This window comes from Penicillium solitum (assembly GCF_028829755.1).
Source record: "Penicillium solitum strain IBT 25940 chromosome Unknown utg000005l_segment0_segment0, whole genome shotgun sequence".
Taxonomy (NCBI): domain Eukaryota; kingdom Fungi; phylum Ascomycota; class Eurotiomycetes; order Eurotiales; family Aspergillaceae; genus Penicillium; species Penicillium solitum.
This window is the reverse complement of record NW_027072125.1, coordinates 3,764,343-3,777,708: the sequence shown is the minus strand read 5'-3', so window position 1 is coordinate 3,777,708 and position 13,366 is coordinate 3,764,343. Positions and strand designations below refer to the sequence as shown.

General features: G+C 48.8%; 3 protein-coding genes across 3 annotated transcripts; all 3 read left to right on the top strand.

The window, feature by feature from the left end:
* Positions 1-998: 998 nt before the first annotated feature.
* N7455_009014 (uncharacterized protein) lies at positions 999-1,517 on the top strand (the record flags this gene model as incomplete). The annotated part of the gene is made up of 1 exon (XM_040958714.1): positions 999-1,517. One exon carries the CDS (start codon positions 999-1,001, stop codon positions 1,515-1,517), a length of 519 nt encoding a protein of 172 aa, XP_040810753.1.
* A 3,752-nt stretch (positions 1,518-5,269) lies between these two features.
* N7455_009013 (uncharacterized protein) lies at positions 5,270-6,847 on the top strand (the record flags this gene model as incomplete). The annotated part of the gene is made up of 3 exons (XM_040958740.1): positions 5,270-5,474; positions 5,529-6,254; positions 6,312-6,847. 3 exons carry the CDS (start codon positions 5,270-5,272, stop codon positions 6,845-6,847), a joined length of 1,467 nt encoding a protein of 488 aa, XP_040810795.1.
* Positions 6,848-8,013: 1,166 nt separating this feature from the next.
* Positions 8,014-12,417, top strand: N7455_009012 (uncharacterized protein; the record flags this gene model as incomplete). Its single annotated transcript, XM_040958694.1, has 1 exon — positions 8,014-12,417. One exon carries the CDS (start codon positions 8,014-8,016, stop codon positions 12,415-12,417), a length of 4,404 nt encoding a protein of 1,467 aa, XP_040810744.1.
* Positions 12,418-13,366: the final 949 nt, after the last annotated feature.

The window sequence follows — 13,366 nt, the reverse complement described above, 5'->3', positions numbered from 1 at the left end:
GGAGCTTTGGCAGGCAAGGGGTATGCCACGATGATTTCAAGGGGAGGGAGATCGTGGAATGATCTGCCAATCACACCTGGTTATCGGGGGTGAAGGTGCGAAGTACTAATGGTAGGATCATCCAGACATGGGGGGATGGATGGCTGAAGGCTTCTGATATAACATAAAGTACCGTGGATCGTTGCGGTTCTTGGCTAGGGTGTCAGATGGGGGTGCTTAGCTGAGGCAGCTGTAGCCTCATCTTCGGATGGCGGTTCTGTGGAAATATTCTGCCTTCGGCCGAGTTTGAACTTGCAGGGCTTGCAGGGCTTGTAGTACTTGTGCTGAACAGCCGTTGGGGGCGTGGATCCTTTCCTATAATAGTAGAATGATTACCATATTCTAGATTAGTGACCTCATCCGGAGGGGGGTTCACCAAATGGAGTGGTTAGTTGCGACCGGGTGGATACAAGCCTGATCGTCGCGTCGATCTTGAATTCTGTCTCTATTCTCTGCTCTCATTTTTTGAGGATGACATATCTAATGAACTTGAGGTCTGTTCGACGGGATGGACCGAGGTTAGAGAAAAGTGGTCCCAAGAGGGGCCATTGATCCATGGACACCTGGGAGCCTGAGGTACTATATTGGGATCACGGGTCTAGGTACCAACAGGGGGTCGTGTTTTAATTCCGATAATCCCCTCTTATTGTGTATTATATTATTGGGCTAAAGGATATTCTAGGCGTATGGGTGGTATTCCTCTAGTCGTCCGATTTAGCGCCCTGGGAGCTCGACTTAAACGCGAAACACCCAAGATTAGACCACACCAATGAACTAGTTACTCGGATTAAGCGCTACATGTAAAAGAAGCGTTATGACAACGAACGAGAAAGCGGTTCGGCCAGGCAGACTCATATAGGCCATGTTGTGTTTTCTGTTCATCCACTATCATTACATTTACATCCAAACCGTCACTTTACTTTTACCATCCTAACACACGACTGCTATAATCACCCGATATGTCAACAGTAGAGCACATCAGTCAGTCTGACATAGACGCACTACATCTCACCTTTGAAATAAACGGCCTGTACATCCTCCTACCAAATCGCGGCGATAAGAGCTACACATTCCACTGGCGCCTCTATCTTCACCAGAATACAACATCAGGCTCGATCTACCATCTGCTCAACGACATCGATCCAACCATCTGGCGCTTCGAGCATCTACCCGACCAGACTGTCATCTATGAGGAATCACTCCTCGGAGCTCTTAAGATAGGAGTGTTAGACCCTACGCTCCACGCACATTTTCTTGGACGTCTTCGTCAAATCCTAATCGCCGATTCAGTACGATTCCGCGAGAGAATCACTTGCCGGGTATGGCTCAAGGAAGCTCTCTTTGCGCTAGATGAGGAAGGTTATATCATGCTCACTCGCAGAGTGGATGATATCAAAGCCGAGGCGAGGAACCTCGCGCTTCGGAATAAGAGTTTGGGGAGGCGGACAGTTGTGAGGAATGATGGGAGTCAGGGTTGAGATTCTACATGTTATGTGGAAGTTTAAGTTGACTATGGTGATATCATGTGTAAGGAGGGTGGAGGGAGATTGGGTATTTTATATGATCGGACGAGGTTGGGCGATATTGGACAGGAAGCAATTTTGAAACATTGTGGGAAGCCATTTTGGGTGTTATTTTAGTCACCGGTGGAGCTGAAGCAAAATTATCTCAATGGCGAGCGCCAATATTGTTTTTCAGTGGGGTAGCTAAGAAACTACTTGATGCCCAGGTGGGTACGAAATAGTTGTGTTACGGCGGTGGTTGGGGGGCGACACGCCGGCGGAAGTTACGGATGGACAAAACGGGAGGTTTCTAGCCTCAGTGGATATCTTCGATGATAATTGATTATTGAATCCGTGCTCACATTCTAGTTGAAAAATCCCGGTATGATATTTCCCAACCTTTTTCGCATGTAACCTCTAAGCTTTGGCTGTGCGCTCCCCAGCTTCGGGGAACGGGAGCCGGTGCGAGGATCGTCGGCAGGGGAGTTTGAGTTGGGAGGTACTCCGTCCAGTACACCGTACATACATATGCAAATAGGCAAGTATGTGCAATGTATTCCGTAGGTTGTATACATATGTATAACCAGGTAGTGGGTAGTAGTGCAGAACGCATAGAGGCACGGGATCGGATTTTATGCTGGAGACTTTTTCTGAAGACTATGAGGAGACTATTTAAATGAAGTCATATTCTAGGGCATTATTTGCACGAAGGGGCTACTTCCATGCGAGGGAAGATGATCTAGAATTGGAATTGGAAGAGGCAAATGGAAAAAGAAAAGAGAAAGGAAAAAGAAAAGTACCTACATCCCTGAACGGTACGACCCGTGTGTCAAGACAGACTATTGGGAAAGGGCAGCAAGGCACGGTCCACGAGCACGACCCTCAAAAGAGGCGTGGATGCAGGAATGGGAAAGGGCCACGGTATTGCCATGATGGGACCGAACAGATGGGATGGGAGAGCATGGGTGATTGCCATGGGCGAGCCATGAGCCATGAGAAAAGGAGGGATTCGCATTCGCCATGCACTATTGACATAACGAACTCTAAGGTTGACAATTAATGATGCCCATCCCTTGATCGGGATTAGGCAGGTTGGCGAGGGTGTACAACGTTGTAGAGATAGAGTCGTACCCAGAATTCCCGTTGTGGACGGTTTTTTTTGGGGGACGTTTTGTTTTTTTTTTATCCGGGGTCAGCAGCTGTTTGGCAGAGATCGAACTTGGAGACTCAGATAAACAGTGTCCTTTCGTCAAGTATGGAGAAGTGCTACCGTGTCAGAGGTTCGAGGAATGTGCCGTAGATCGGGTGGCGATCTTCGAGACATTCTGCAAGGCGACGATGGTGCCATGTGGCATGCTGGAAGGGGAAGATGATAGACAGTGGTACTTGACATGCATATTGGTTATATTGAATTTCTGCCTAAATTGCTATAGCCTTGGGTGCAGTGTGGATTAGTGCCCAGGTGGATAGACGACGTGTTATTGCAGCCACAGTGTGGCGGTGTCGGCTAGACCGTCGGTTTGGCCGACGCATTTTCATTTTCGTTTTTAAAAATTGGGGTTTAGTGTATTTTATGTATGTATTTTATATTTACGCGTTACAGTCTAGATCTATTTCTGGACGAACACCCGATCAAACGGAAAGATCAAATCGACACATCAACCCAAAAGCCACCTGGTTCAGGCAACGCGGTTCCGCGATTGTAGTGGCGTAGACCCCCTTGGGTAAATATTCCCATTGTCTCAATGACTATCTTTCCAAAAACAGACAATGAAACTATGTTGGACTATGGAATACTATAGAATAGTACCTGATACCTTATTATGTAGGTGCATCAATATATACGGATATACGGAGTAGAGCAGATCCAGATCCAAAAAAAAACCCAAACAAAATAAGCTTGGTCATATTCGCCAAGACTTCCCAGGTCACACTGGACTGTTCGGAACCGGGATATTACCCTCAACAGCCCCGTGAATAGGTGAAAATAGCCGCGCGACATAGTACTCCGTACTACCCATGGCTCTGATTCTGACAGGTCAACATGTGATGATTTGGGCGGCAGGGACGGGTGGTTGCAGGTCTACGGTATGAAGCTCAAGCTCATGGAAGCGTGGGTGATCTGTGACACACTGTTCTGTCTGTGTCCGAGGTGTTACAAACAGAAAATATGTAGGGGAGAAAGTGGATCATGTTTTAGCTAGAGGGTAATATATACCTAAATATACTATGATTAAGAATTAACCTTGGGAGGAAATATAATATAAGGATTATAACTTTGGAGAATAAAGAAATATGTATATATATATATGCGACGATCAAACGTATCTTCGGTGAGTAAAGGAGACTCTTAACAGATGCCATGTGTGAGACTGAAGAAAAGACATGTTTATTCGCATGGGGGACAAGGATTAAACTGACAGGGATGGACTTCTGTACTTGGTACTTTGCCCAATCTCCCGAACAAACACAAAAGAAGAGAATGTATTTGCGACTATTTGGCCCCCGAGACTGCCGATCAACCCTGCATCCTCATGCCATGTGTCCAACGTCAACATGGTTCTATTTTATTATTATTATTATTATTAGTTTTATATATTTATGTTTGTACTATCTGTACTCGTACTTACAGTACTTAATCTCCCAAGCGGGATTTTGCAGTTAGCCCCGGTCGCGAATGCAGCTTGACTGGATGGAAAGAGAAGGAGACTCCAATAAGTAGACAGAGACTGCAAGGGAGAGAGCCACGTGAAGGTGTATTGTAACAATAGTAATATAGTAATCTAGTATATATAAAAATTCAGTGAAATCCACCCAAAAAGATGACGTGAAGACTCGAATGCAACGAAACGTGTTCTCCTTGCTTTTTCTAGGGATCTTTCTTCAGGAATGTCACTATTATAGTAGTGTATATGGATATGCCTGAATATGTAATTTATAGATATGAAAATATAATAGAGAATAGGGATCATTAAGAGAGAGAAAACAGTAAGTTAATAAGGGTTAATAGGGTTAATCGTGTGAATCGAGGAATAGTCGACCTAACAAGGTATCTGTATAGTCCTTACTCCCCAGGGTCAGCCTCGTGGCACACACAGTTGCAGTAGGGCCTTGGCAGTAATACCAGTACATTCTTTTGAATTTCCCTTTTATTTTTTCATTTCTTTTAGTAGATATATTTTATATATTTTATTTCTGTTATTTCTGTTATTTTTATTTTTAATTCCAAGAAAGGGGATGCCAAAAAAGAAGGTTGAAAAAAAGAAAAAAAGAAAAAAAGAAAAAAAAAAAGAAAAAGAGGAGTTTCAGAGACTCGAGGGTTTCGACTCTCCAATTTTCTATTCTTTAATCTCTCGACTCTCTCACTCTTGGCTACACTCTACACTCTCTACACTCTCTACATTCCCTCTTAACTCTCTCTATTTCCTTCATAATACTCTATATAATACCTTTACGCTTCCGTGCCACGTTCCTTTCGGTAAGCTTGATCTGTGTTGCCTTTACCTCTTTACGTCTAACCTTCAATCTAGCCTTCCTTTTGACCTCGAAGTTCCGCGAACCTCGAAACTTTACAACGAAACGGTTTCACGGTGAATCGTTTCTCGAATTGATATCTCTACCCTCTCGATTTGGAATATGCGATAGTGTGGGAGGAAAAAAAAAAGAGAGCGGGTTAATTTTCGAGTTCTTCGTCACTGTTTCCCCCGCCTGATTCAGACTCTCCCACCATGGATCCCTCTGTCGCACATCGCCCATGGGAGGCAGTCTCAGCGCCTCAGTCTACTGCAGGCTCAACCCAAACCCTCCCTTCCATCTCGACCCTCACCGCGAATATGCCTGGCACCGGAGCCTCTGCGGAGAAATCCCCCGGGAACGGCTCACTGAACACGATCGAGCGTGACTCCGGGAATTGGTCAATGCCGCAAAGCACAAGTAGGAGACCCTCACCTAGTATGGAATGGGAGCGGCGCGGTGCTGACCATGTAGGATCGTCCACCTACTCCACGGCGACCAATGGCACTGGCAACAATTATCCCTCTCTCAGCTTCATATCCGCGTCGCAACCCTCCCCGAATCGCGGACACCCGGCTGTCGATCGCTCCCCTTACCCCCACGATCAATCCACCACGCCTTCTTCCGCTGGCACTCAACAACCCTCTCCAAACTTCAGCCAGCCGACCTCCACACTCCCCTCCATCAACCAGAATTACGAAGCTCCCTCCCAACGCACGAGTGTGGCCGAGACGACTGAATCCCGTCGCAGCAGCGTCGACAGTCGCATGAACCAAGGAATCAGTTCTCTCGCCATCAACCCAGCCTCGCCCTACCACAGCACCAATGCGTCCCAATCGTCGATCGTCTCAAGTCTCCAAAGGGAACGAGGGATTCCGACCGACATGAATTCATACCGGGGACCTCGGTACTCAGGAGGCAGCCAGCCACTCTCTCCGCTGGGCCCTCGCGCCACCGACCAACAGCGGAGTTTCGCCGCCGGTCGCACTGCTCCGGCCATTTCCTCGAATCCTCGGTCGGAGATTTACAACGCTGAAGCACCCACGGCGGGTATGGCATATGCCTTCCCCGACCCGGACATGGCGCGCTCCAGCTCCGTCTCCTCGAAGGGAGAGTCCAATCCTCCGTTCTCCCGAAAAGGAAGCATGGCCGAGTCTATGAACAGCATGTACTCGGAACGGATGCCACGAGGACAACACGGTATGATCCCGCCAGAATAAGACACTGAGTGCACGCGCAATACTAACAATCTCCCAGACCTACCACAAAATGTACACCACCACCACTCCCTCCAACATAAGGCTGTGCGAGAGTTGATCGGCGAAGAAGATGGACCGCCCGGTAGCACCCCCTACAGCCGCACGCCTGAATTACGCGTAACGCACAAACTAGCCGAGCGCAAACGGCGCAGTGAAATGAAAGACTGTTTCGAAGCCCTCCGATTACGTCTACCACCCGGTCAAACCAACAAATCCAGCAAATGGGAAACGCTCACCCGGGCGATTGATTATATCGCGATGCTGGAGAAAACCGTGGCACAATCCCAGCGCGACCGGGCGGTCATGCAGTCCGAGATGGATGAGATGCGCGCCCAACTCAACCAGCAAGCCAACGCCTCCCGGCCCCCATCCATCTTCGAGCACCACCAAATGAGCTCCAACCAGGTCAATGGCCAGGGCCCTGTGTTTGGTGGGTTCGGCAATGGCGTGACTCAGGAGCAGCCGCGCACGCTACCGCCCCTTATGAATGGCTCTAGTGCGGCTATGCAAGGCATTGAATATGAGCGGCGGTAGCGGGTTGGTGTAAGGTGCGAGGAAGCTCAAGCTGTGTATGAGATATGACTAGTCACGCAAAACCTATCATCGACGACTTTGTTTTGGACTTTGTTCTCTTGATATCATATATCCCTCTTATAGATGCAATTCCCGGTTGATTTTTTTCTTCGACTTGGGAGTTGGTTTATACTGAATCTGTTTTTTTGTTTGATCTTATTGGAGTGGTCTCTGTTTTCCCCTGTTCTGTTTATTCATACCCGCAATTGCTTTGCTTCTTTTTTTTTCTGGGCCACTCTACATGGAATACGATAGGAGGGAATATGGAATATGGAATATTGAATAGCTGGAATAGCTGGATTATGATATTCATGTTTCAATTCAAAAGCATCACTTTCTAGTGCATACTATATAACTATAATGTGGAGTATCAACATCTCCCCATAGAAATGAAATCAAATAGATCAAATAGATCAAATAATATAAACAGTAACACGAAAACATCTTGTTTCAGAAAGACAAGTCCTGCTTTAAATAAGTGATTATAATAAGTATCATCATAGAATCTATTTCTGTCCCTCCACTAATTGGCCCCTCGAAGCGCCCGCCCCCGGTCCGGCGCGTAGTGACCGGCCTCAGTCTGACCTTTGCATCCAATCCATCACCTCCATTTCTGCTTCCCCTGGTGATCTCTCTGCCAGTCGTCCAATGACGGACCTTCAAGATGAAGCACGAAGCTAGTTGCAGCGGGCTGTCTGGGATCGCTGCCGAAATTCACCAGGGACGATGATTATTGGCCGGGTTGTTTATAGCTTGAGCTGTGTCCTGTACAGTGCCCGGCCTGGACTCTCTGGCATCTGCACGGTGATGATGCAGAAACGGCAGAAATGCAGACAATGCAGAAATAGAGCTGGACTTAAAGTCTCGGGGCTTTTCTTATTTTTTCGTCTTCATTTGTCTTTCTTTTGTTTTGCATTTGACTCAATCAACTTCTATTCAGGGCTATTGTCCATTGTTGCCTTCTCCCATTGTTTTACTTGCTATATAATATTAATAGACGACTCTTTGTTTCGTTTCCTTGCTTTTTTCCTTCTTGCATGCTTTCCTGACACATGGTATGCATAACTATCAAATCTTGTCATCTCTGCAGACTAACATCTCGACACAGTCAAGTCTACTAAACCATCATGCTCAAACGAAAGCCTCAAGACCTCCAGGTCCCAGTACCAAACTTTCCTTTATCATCGCCTATCAGCGAAGAGATCTCAAGTCCCTCATGCTCCTCGGAAGACCAGGAAGAACGAGACCGACCCTTTGCATTTCTGTCCAAGGCAGCACGACAACAGCTTGAGGCGAAGACCAAAGATGGAAAACGCTCGCCTATTTCCACCCGGGAATCCTCGAGACTGAATATCCGTATCACCAAGAAACGTAAAAGCGTCGGGAAACCAGTCGGTCTGAACCTCGTTACGGATTTCACCTTAGCGCCGGCGCCGAGGAAACAGTCGATTCCAGCAGAACAAAATGCGGCTGCGCCGTTCGTCGATCTGAATGATCTGAAGCTCCTTTCAAAAGTGCGAGAGAAGGAACGCACTGCTCAGAAATCAAAGGATACATTCAAGAGGAGGGTTTCACGGGGCTTCCAGCGGTTACCCGAGACAAACAGCCAAAAGGGAACTGGAACCTCGTTCCTAACCACCAGAGATGAAAATCCGTTCCACGATAGACATGAGCATGCTCTCTCGCCCTCAGACCGGCATGTCATGATCGGACTCACTGTGCCTCGCAGTGAGTCAGGAGAGAGATCACAAGAGCTCGACAGCGCAGGCACCCCGCTCACTCCATCGATTATCGTTACACCAGCACGAGGCGAGGCACCATGGAACGCACACTCAAACTCGAGCACGGAGATGCTACGTCCAAGAGCAACCTCAAGTGTCTACTCGCAGCCAACACCCCGTCTCTGGCAATATGAAACAGATGTCCCACCCGTGCCAGCAATTCCCGCACAGCACTCAGCTGCTACCAAAACTCCCGCCTCAGAGACTGGATACCAGAACAAAGGCGCAGAAAGGAACGCGCGAGCCCTCTCAGCAGCCTCGATCTGGGAAGACGACAGTCCACCCCGGACACCAGAAACAGTCCGCCCAACCCCGAAAAGCCAAAAACAGGGTCGTCTCAGCGTCAACACACAGGCAGACGCAGACAGACCCGAGTCACAAGGCTGGTGGACATACCTCCTCTCTCCACTGCTCGGCCGATCCATAAAATCCCCCCTCAGCCCATCCTTCCCACAAGAATCACCTTCAACCCCATCAACAACAACAACCACAACCCGCCCACTTGAGCGAAAAGAATGGATACCACGCGAGAAAGAAATCTCCTGCTTCTCACCCGATACACCAGAGACCGCAGCACCGATGGGCGAAAAAGCCTTCGAGATATCCCGCTCATTCGAGACAGACCAATACCAAGGCCCCGAACGCCACCAATCCCCACCACCGGCATACGTCTCAAACGTCTCAAGTAGACAAAACACCATGTCCTTCATGTTCAGCAATAACCAGACAATTCAAGGCGAAGCGGCTGAGTACTACCAAGCCTGTGCGCACGAGTTATTCAGCAAGACGCCGTATTTCGAGTGCGTTAATCACGTTTGCTCGATAACGCCTGTCAATCCAGTTACTGTACCAGCAGGAGCGATAAATCCGTCTGCAGAGAGTGGTCGGGGACTTGCGCTTGTTGAGGTTGAGGTTCGGGAACCTGGGGTATCAGATCTTGAAGGCACGAGTGAAAATGAAACCCAGAATTCGGGTCCTTCAACGACATCGACTAAGAATGCAGGACTGCTTATTGATATCGATTCTCCTCGTCCTGAGACGACGAAGTCGTCAGTTCAGCCTGGGTATGCGGTTCGTGCGAAGGAGGTGCAGGTGTTGTCACCCTCGTCGGAGTTCAGTTCTCATACGTGGGATTCGTCTGTTGTTGATGAGGATGAGAAGGAGAAGGGTTCGGTGGCGGCGCATGGGACTAGGGGTGGTGTTTCGGAATCTAGGTCTCAGCGTGCTGCTTCGCCTCCTGTTCCTGTTCCTGTTCCTGTTGTTGCGCCTGTGGAGGGAGTTGATAGACAGGTTTTGGAACCGTCTGCACCTGCGCCAGCGCCAGTTCCTATTTCCATGCCCGAGCCAGCCCCCGCTCCTGCGCCAGCTCCTATCCCAATGCCTGAGCCAACTCACGCTCCGGCTCCGGCTCCGGCTCCGGCTCCGCAGATAATCACTAATATCTCGCCCCCGGTTACTAATTTCCATTACACTACGCCTCCGCCACAACCTCAGGTACAAGCTCTGCAGCCGACGGTGCAATATGTGCCAGTCTTCGCTCCTCAGGCTCCTCAGGCTGCCCAGCCAATGGAGCCGATAATGCAACAGCCGCAACCAGAGGAAATGTCGCGAGAAATCTCGGAACCGCCCATGGTCCAGCCAGTACCAGCTTCTCAAGTAGCAACACCAAGGTCAGAATGGCCATGGGGACAGCCACAAGGGCAACCAAAGGTTCAACAGCCAGCTGCCCAAAGACACTTCTCGGGGTTTGAGTGGGCTTATACCGAACAAGAACAACCGCAAGGACAACCAAAGGGACAACCGCAAGAACTTCCTGTTACACAAACATCACCTGAATATTCTCAAGTCGCATATGGACAGGCTCCTCCCCAGACACGACAGGCAACTTATGGCCATGCAACACAGCCTCAAGGGCCGCTTGTTGTCCAGGGACGGCAATCTGGTTCTGGGTGGCCATTTGGTTTAACCGCCCATCCTCACTCGAATGCACCGCCTGTACCGCCTCTGCCACCAACACAGCCTACCGGGGTGGATGTCCAGCATCAGCAAGAGCAATCCCAAGTGTCTGTGGCCCAGGATCGGCAGCCTGGATCTGAGGAGCCTCAACCAGAACGAGGACTGCCCCAAGGGTCTGGCCTTGCGTCTCAAGGACATTTACAGCCTTCTGAGCCTATCTCTCCCGGTTTCCAGCGCGCCGCTGGTGGACTTGGCTCAATCCCAATGTCAGATATGCAGGCTCCGGCCCCTGCGTACACGCAATATCCCAGAGAAGCTCCTCTCCCATCTCGTTATGATACACAGCCACGTTACGATCATGACCCTGCAGCTGGAGTTTCGAGCGTCAACCCAAGCGGCGCGATAGGCCCTCATGAGGCCCGACGCCGCAGACTCGAAAAGGAAGACGCCACTGGCCGAAGATTCTGCAATCCCTGGCGTGGCCGAGGTCTATTCAGCAAGAAGAGCGGACGACCAGGACGCGAGGGTCGTATTCGACGCAGATGGTATTTCGTGATCTGCATTTTCTTCTTAATCGTCGTGACGCTAGCCACTGTTCTAGCAATCACACTGACAAAGAAAGGACACGATACTCCTGTTCAATCGCAGTGGCTGAACCTAACAGGCTATCCACCCATGCCGACTGGGATTGCAACAGTTGTTGGGACGCAACCGCAGCTTGAAAAATCGACTTGTATCACCCCGTCTTCGATGTGGAGTTGTGCTTTGCCCAAGGACCAGCAGGATGCCAATGAGCCGTACAATGCGAACCAACCCAGTTTCCGTGTTTCCATTAACTTCCGAAATGGTACATACGAGAACAGCACTACTGCTAGCTCGAAACTACGTATCAGAAGCGACGAACTTTTCAACCCATCGCCCGCAGCACCAACAGATGCAGAGCAGAGCTTCCTCGGTCAATACACAGACAATAATACCATACCCTATGCCGGCGAAGAAACACCCTTCTACATGTCCCTCCTCTCACCAGTTTCACTCTCCTCGGCAAGCATCTACCGCCGCTCAGATACCTCCAACGGCACCGCATACCCCAACATCTCATCCATAATCCCAGCACCAGAAGAAAACGCAGACGGAACCCCATCCGCCGCAATGCTCTACCCCCTCCCCTCATCCCAACCAATCCACCTCTACAACCGCGGTCTCTCAACCGAACACTACGGCTTCTATAGCTACTTCGACAAATCCATCTTCCTAACTTCCCAAACCAAATCCACCCCGGCCGACACAAACGGCGGAACCTCCAAATCCGCCGCAAAATACCGATGCACATGGTCCCAAACCCGACTCCTAATCCAAATCTGGACCCAACCAGACAAAATCAACCGTCACCTCTTCCTAAAATCAAACAACACAGCAACAAGCACCACAACCTCCTCGGCTACAACAACGACATCAACAAACGAACCTACATCCACATCCTCTGCAACAGACTTCGTCCGTCCAGGCTCATTCCCATACCCGGTAACAATAACAGTGGACCGCCACGGCGGCGCCGAGAAAAAGAAAATGGTCTACTGCTACCCGCTCGAAGATGACGGTCATTACAATATCACGGCTGTGCAGTTGCAGCTGGAGGATCGTGCTGTTGGGGGTGAGCTTGTTAATCCTGCTGCGGGGCTATTTAAGGGTCTTGGTGAGACGAAGAATGCTACGATCGAGGATGCTGGGGGTGTTGATGGTGGTGATGGGGGTTGTGGGTGTCAATGGGTGAATTGGGTGTCTAATGTGTAGACACGGAGAGACTGGAATGGTTGCATAGATGGTGTTTTTGTTTTACAATGGTTGCAATTATTGATTTTCTTGTTATGTGCGTTGCATTGCGTGATTATTCTGGTGTTTGGGGGTGGTTCTTTTGCTTCATTTTTTTGCGAATGGGGAGTGATGATGAAGCTCGTGAAAGAGTGCATGTATACATTTTCATTTTTAGCAACCATGTATCTAGTTACTCTAAAATTCAAAATTCTTCAGCCATACCATCGCGCAGAATCTATTGATATCTCGTAATATTAAGAAAGTACCAACCATGGTCCATGGATGACTCCCACAACTCCACACAGCGAAGCTCACGTTGCATCAAGGACACAGAAGTCAATCTAAAACCTTAATCGAGCCAATCTCCATCCACATATCCAGACAAACCTTAAAGCAAAGTCAACGGGCTGGTAAACGGCTAGCAGACCGCCACTCGACCCTGCAGGGACAGCTTGACTGCGTTCCGTGCGTCTATTATTAGCTATATACCTAGGGTTGTATTTTTGCCACTGGTGCCATTACACTTTAGTCAATGAGTCTGAGTTTTATTCCTGTGGAGGATTTGGAAGTATAGAGGACGTGGGTTTGACTTTGGTGTCAGGAAAATTGCATCCTGGTTATGAGGGTATTATTGGCTTTATCTGCTAGTCTTTCATCTTAATATGTTCATATAGGCAAGTACATTGAGACAGTACTATCCAAAAAAACCTTTCTTTGAATTAGAATTAAATTAAGTACTGATATATTACCAAATAACCCACCAATGAACTCCGAAGAACCAAAAGAATCAAACATCATATCCTCCAACGCCAGTCTAGATATCCCAGTACTCCCACCTCCAAGTGAATCAAGTCGCTAGCCTTAGCCAGTTCCAAGATCAGATATCAGAAAGAAACAAAGAGAAACCCAGCGATCTAACAAACACCGA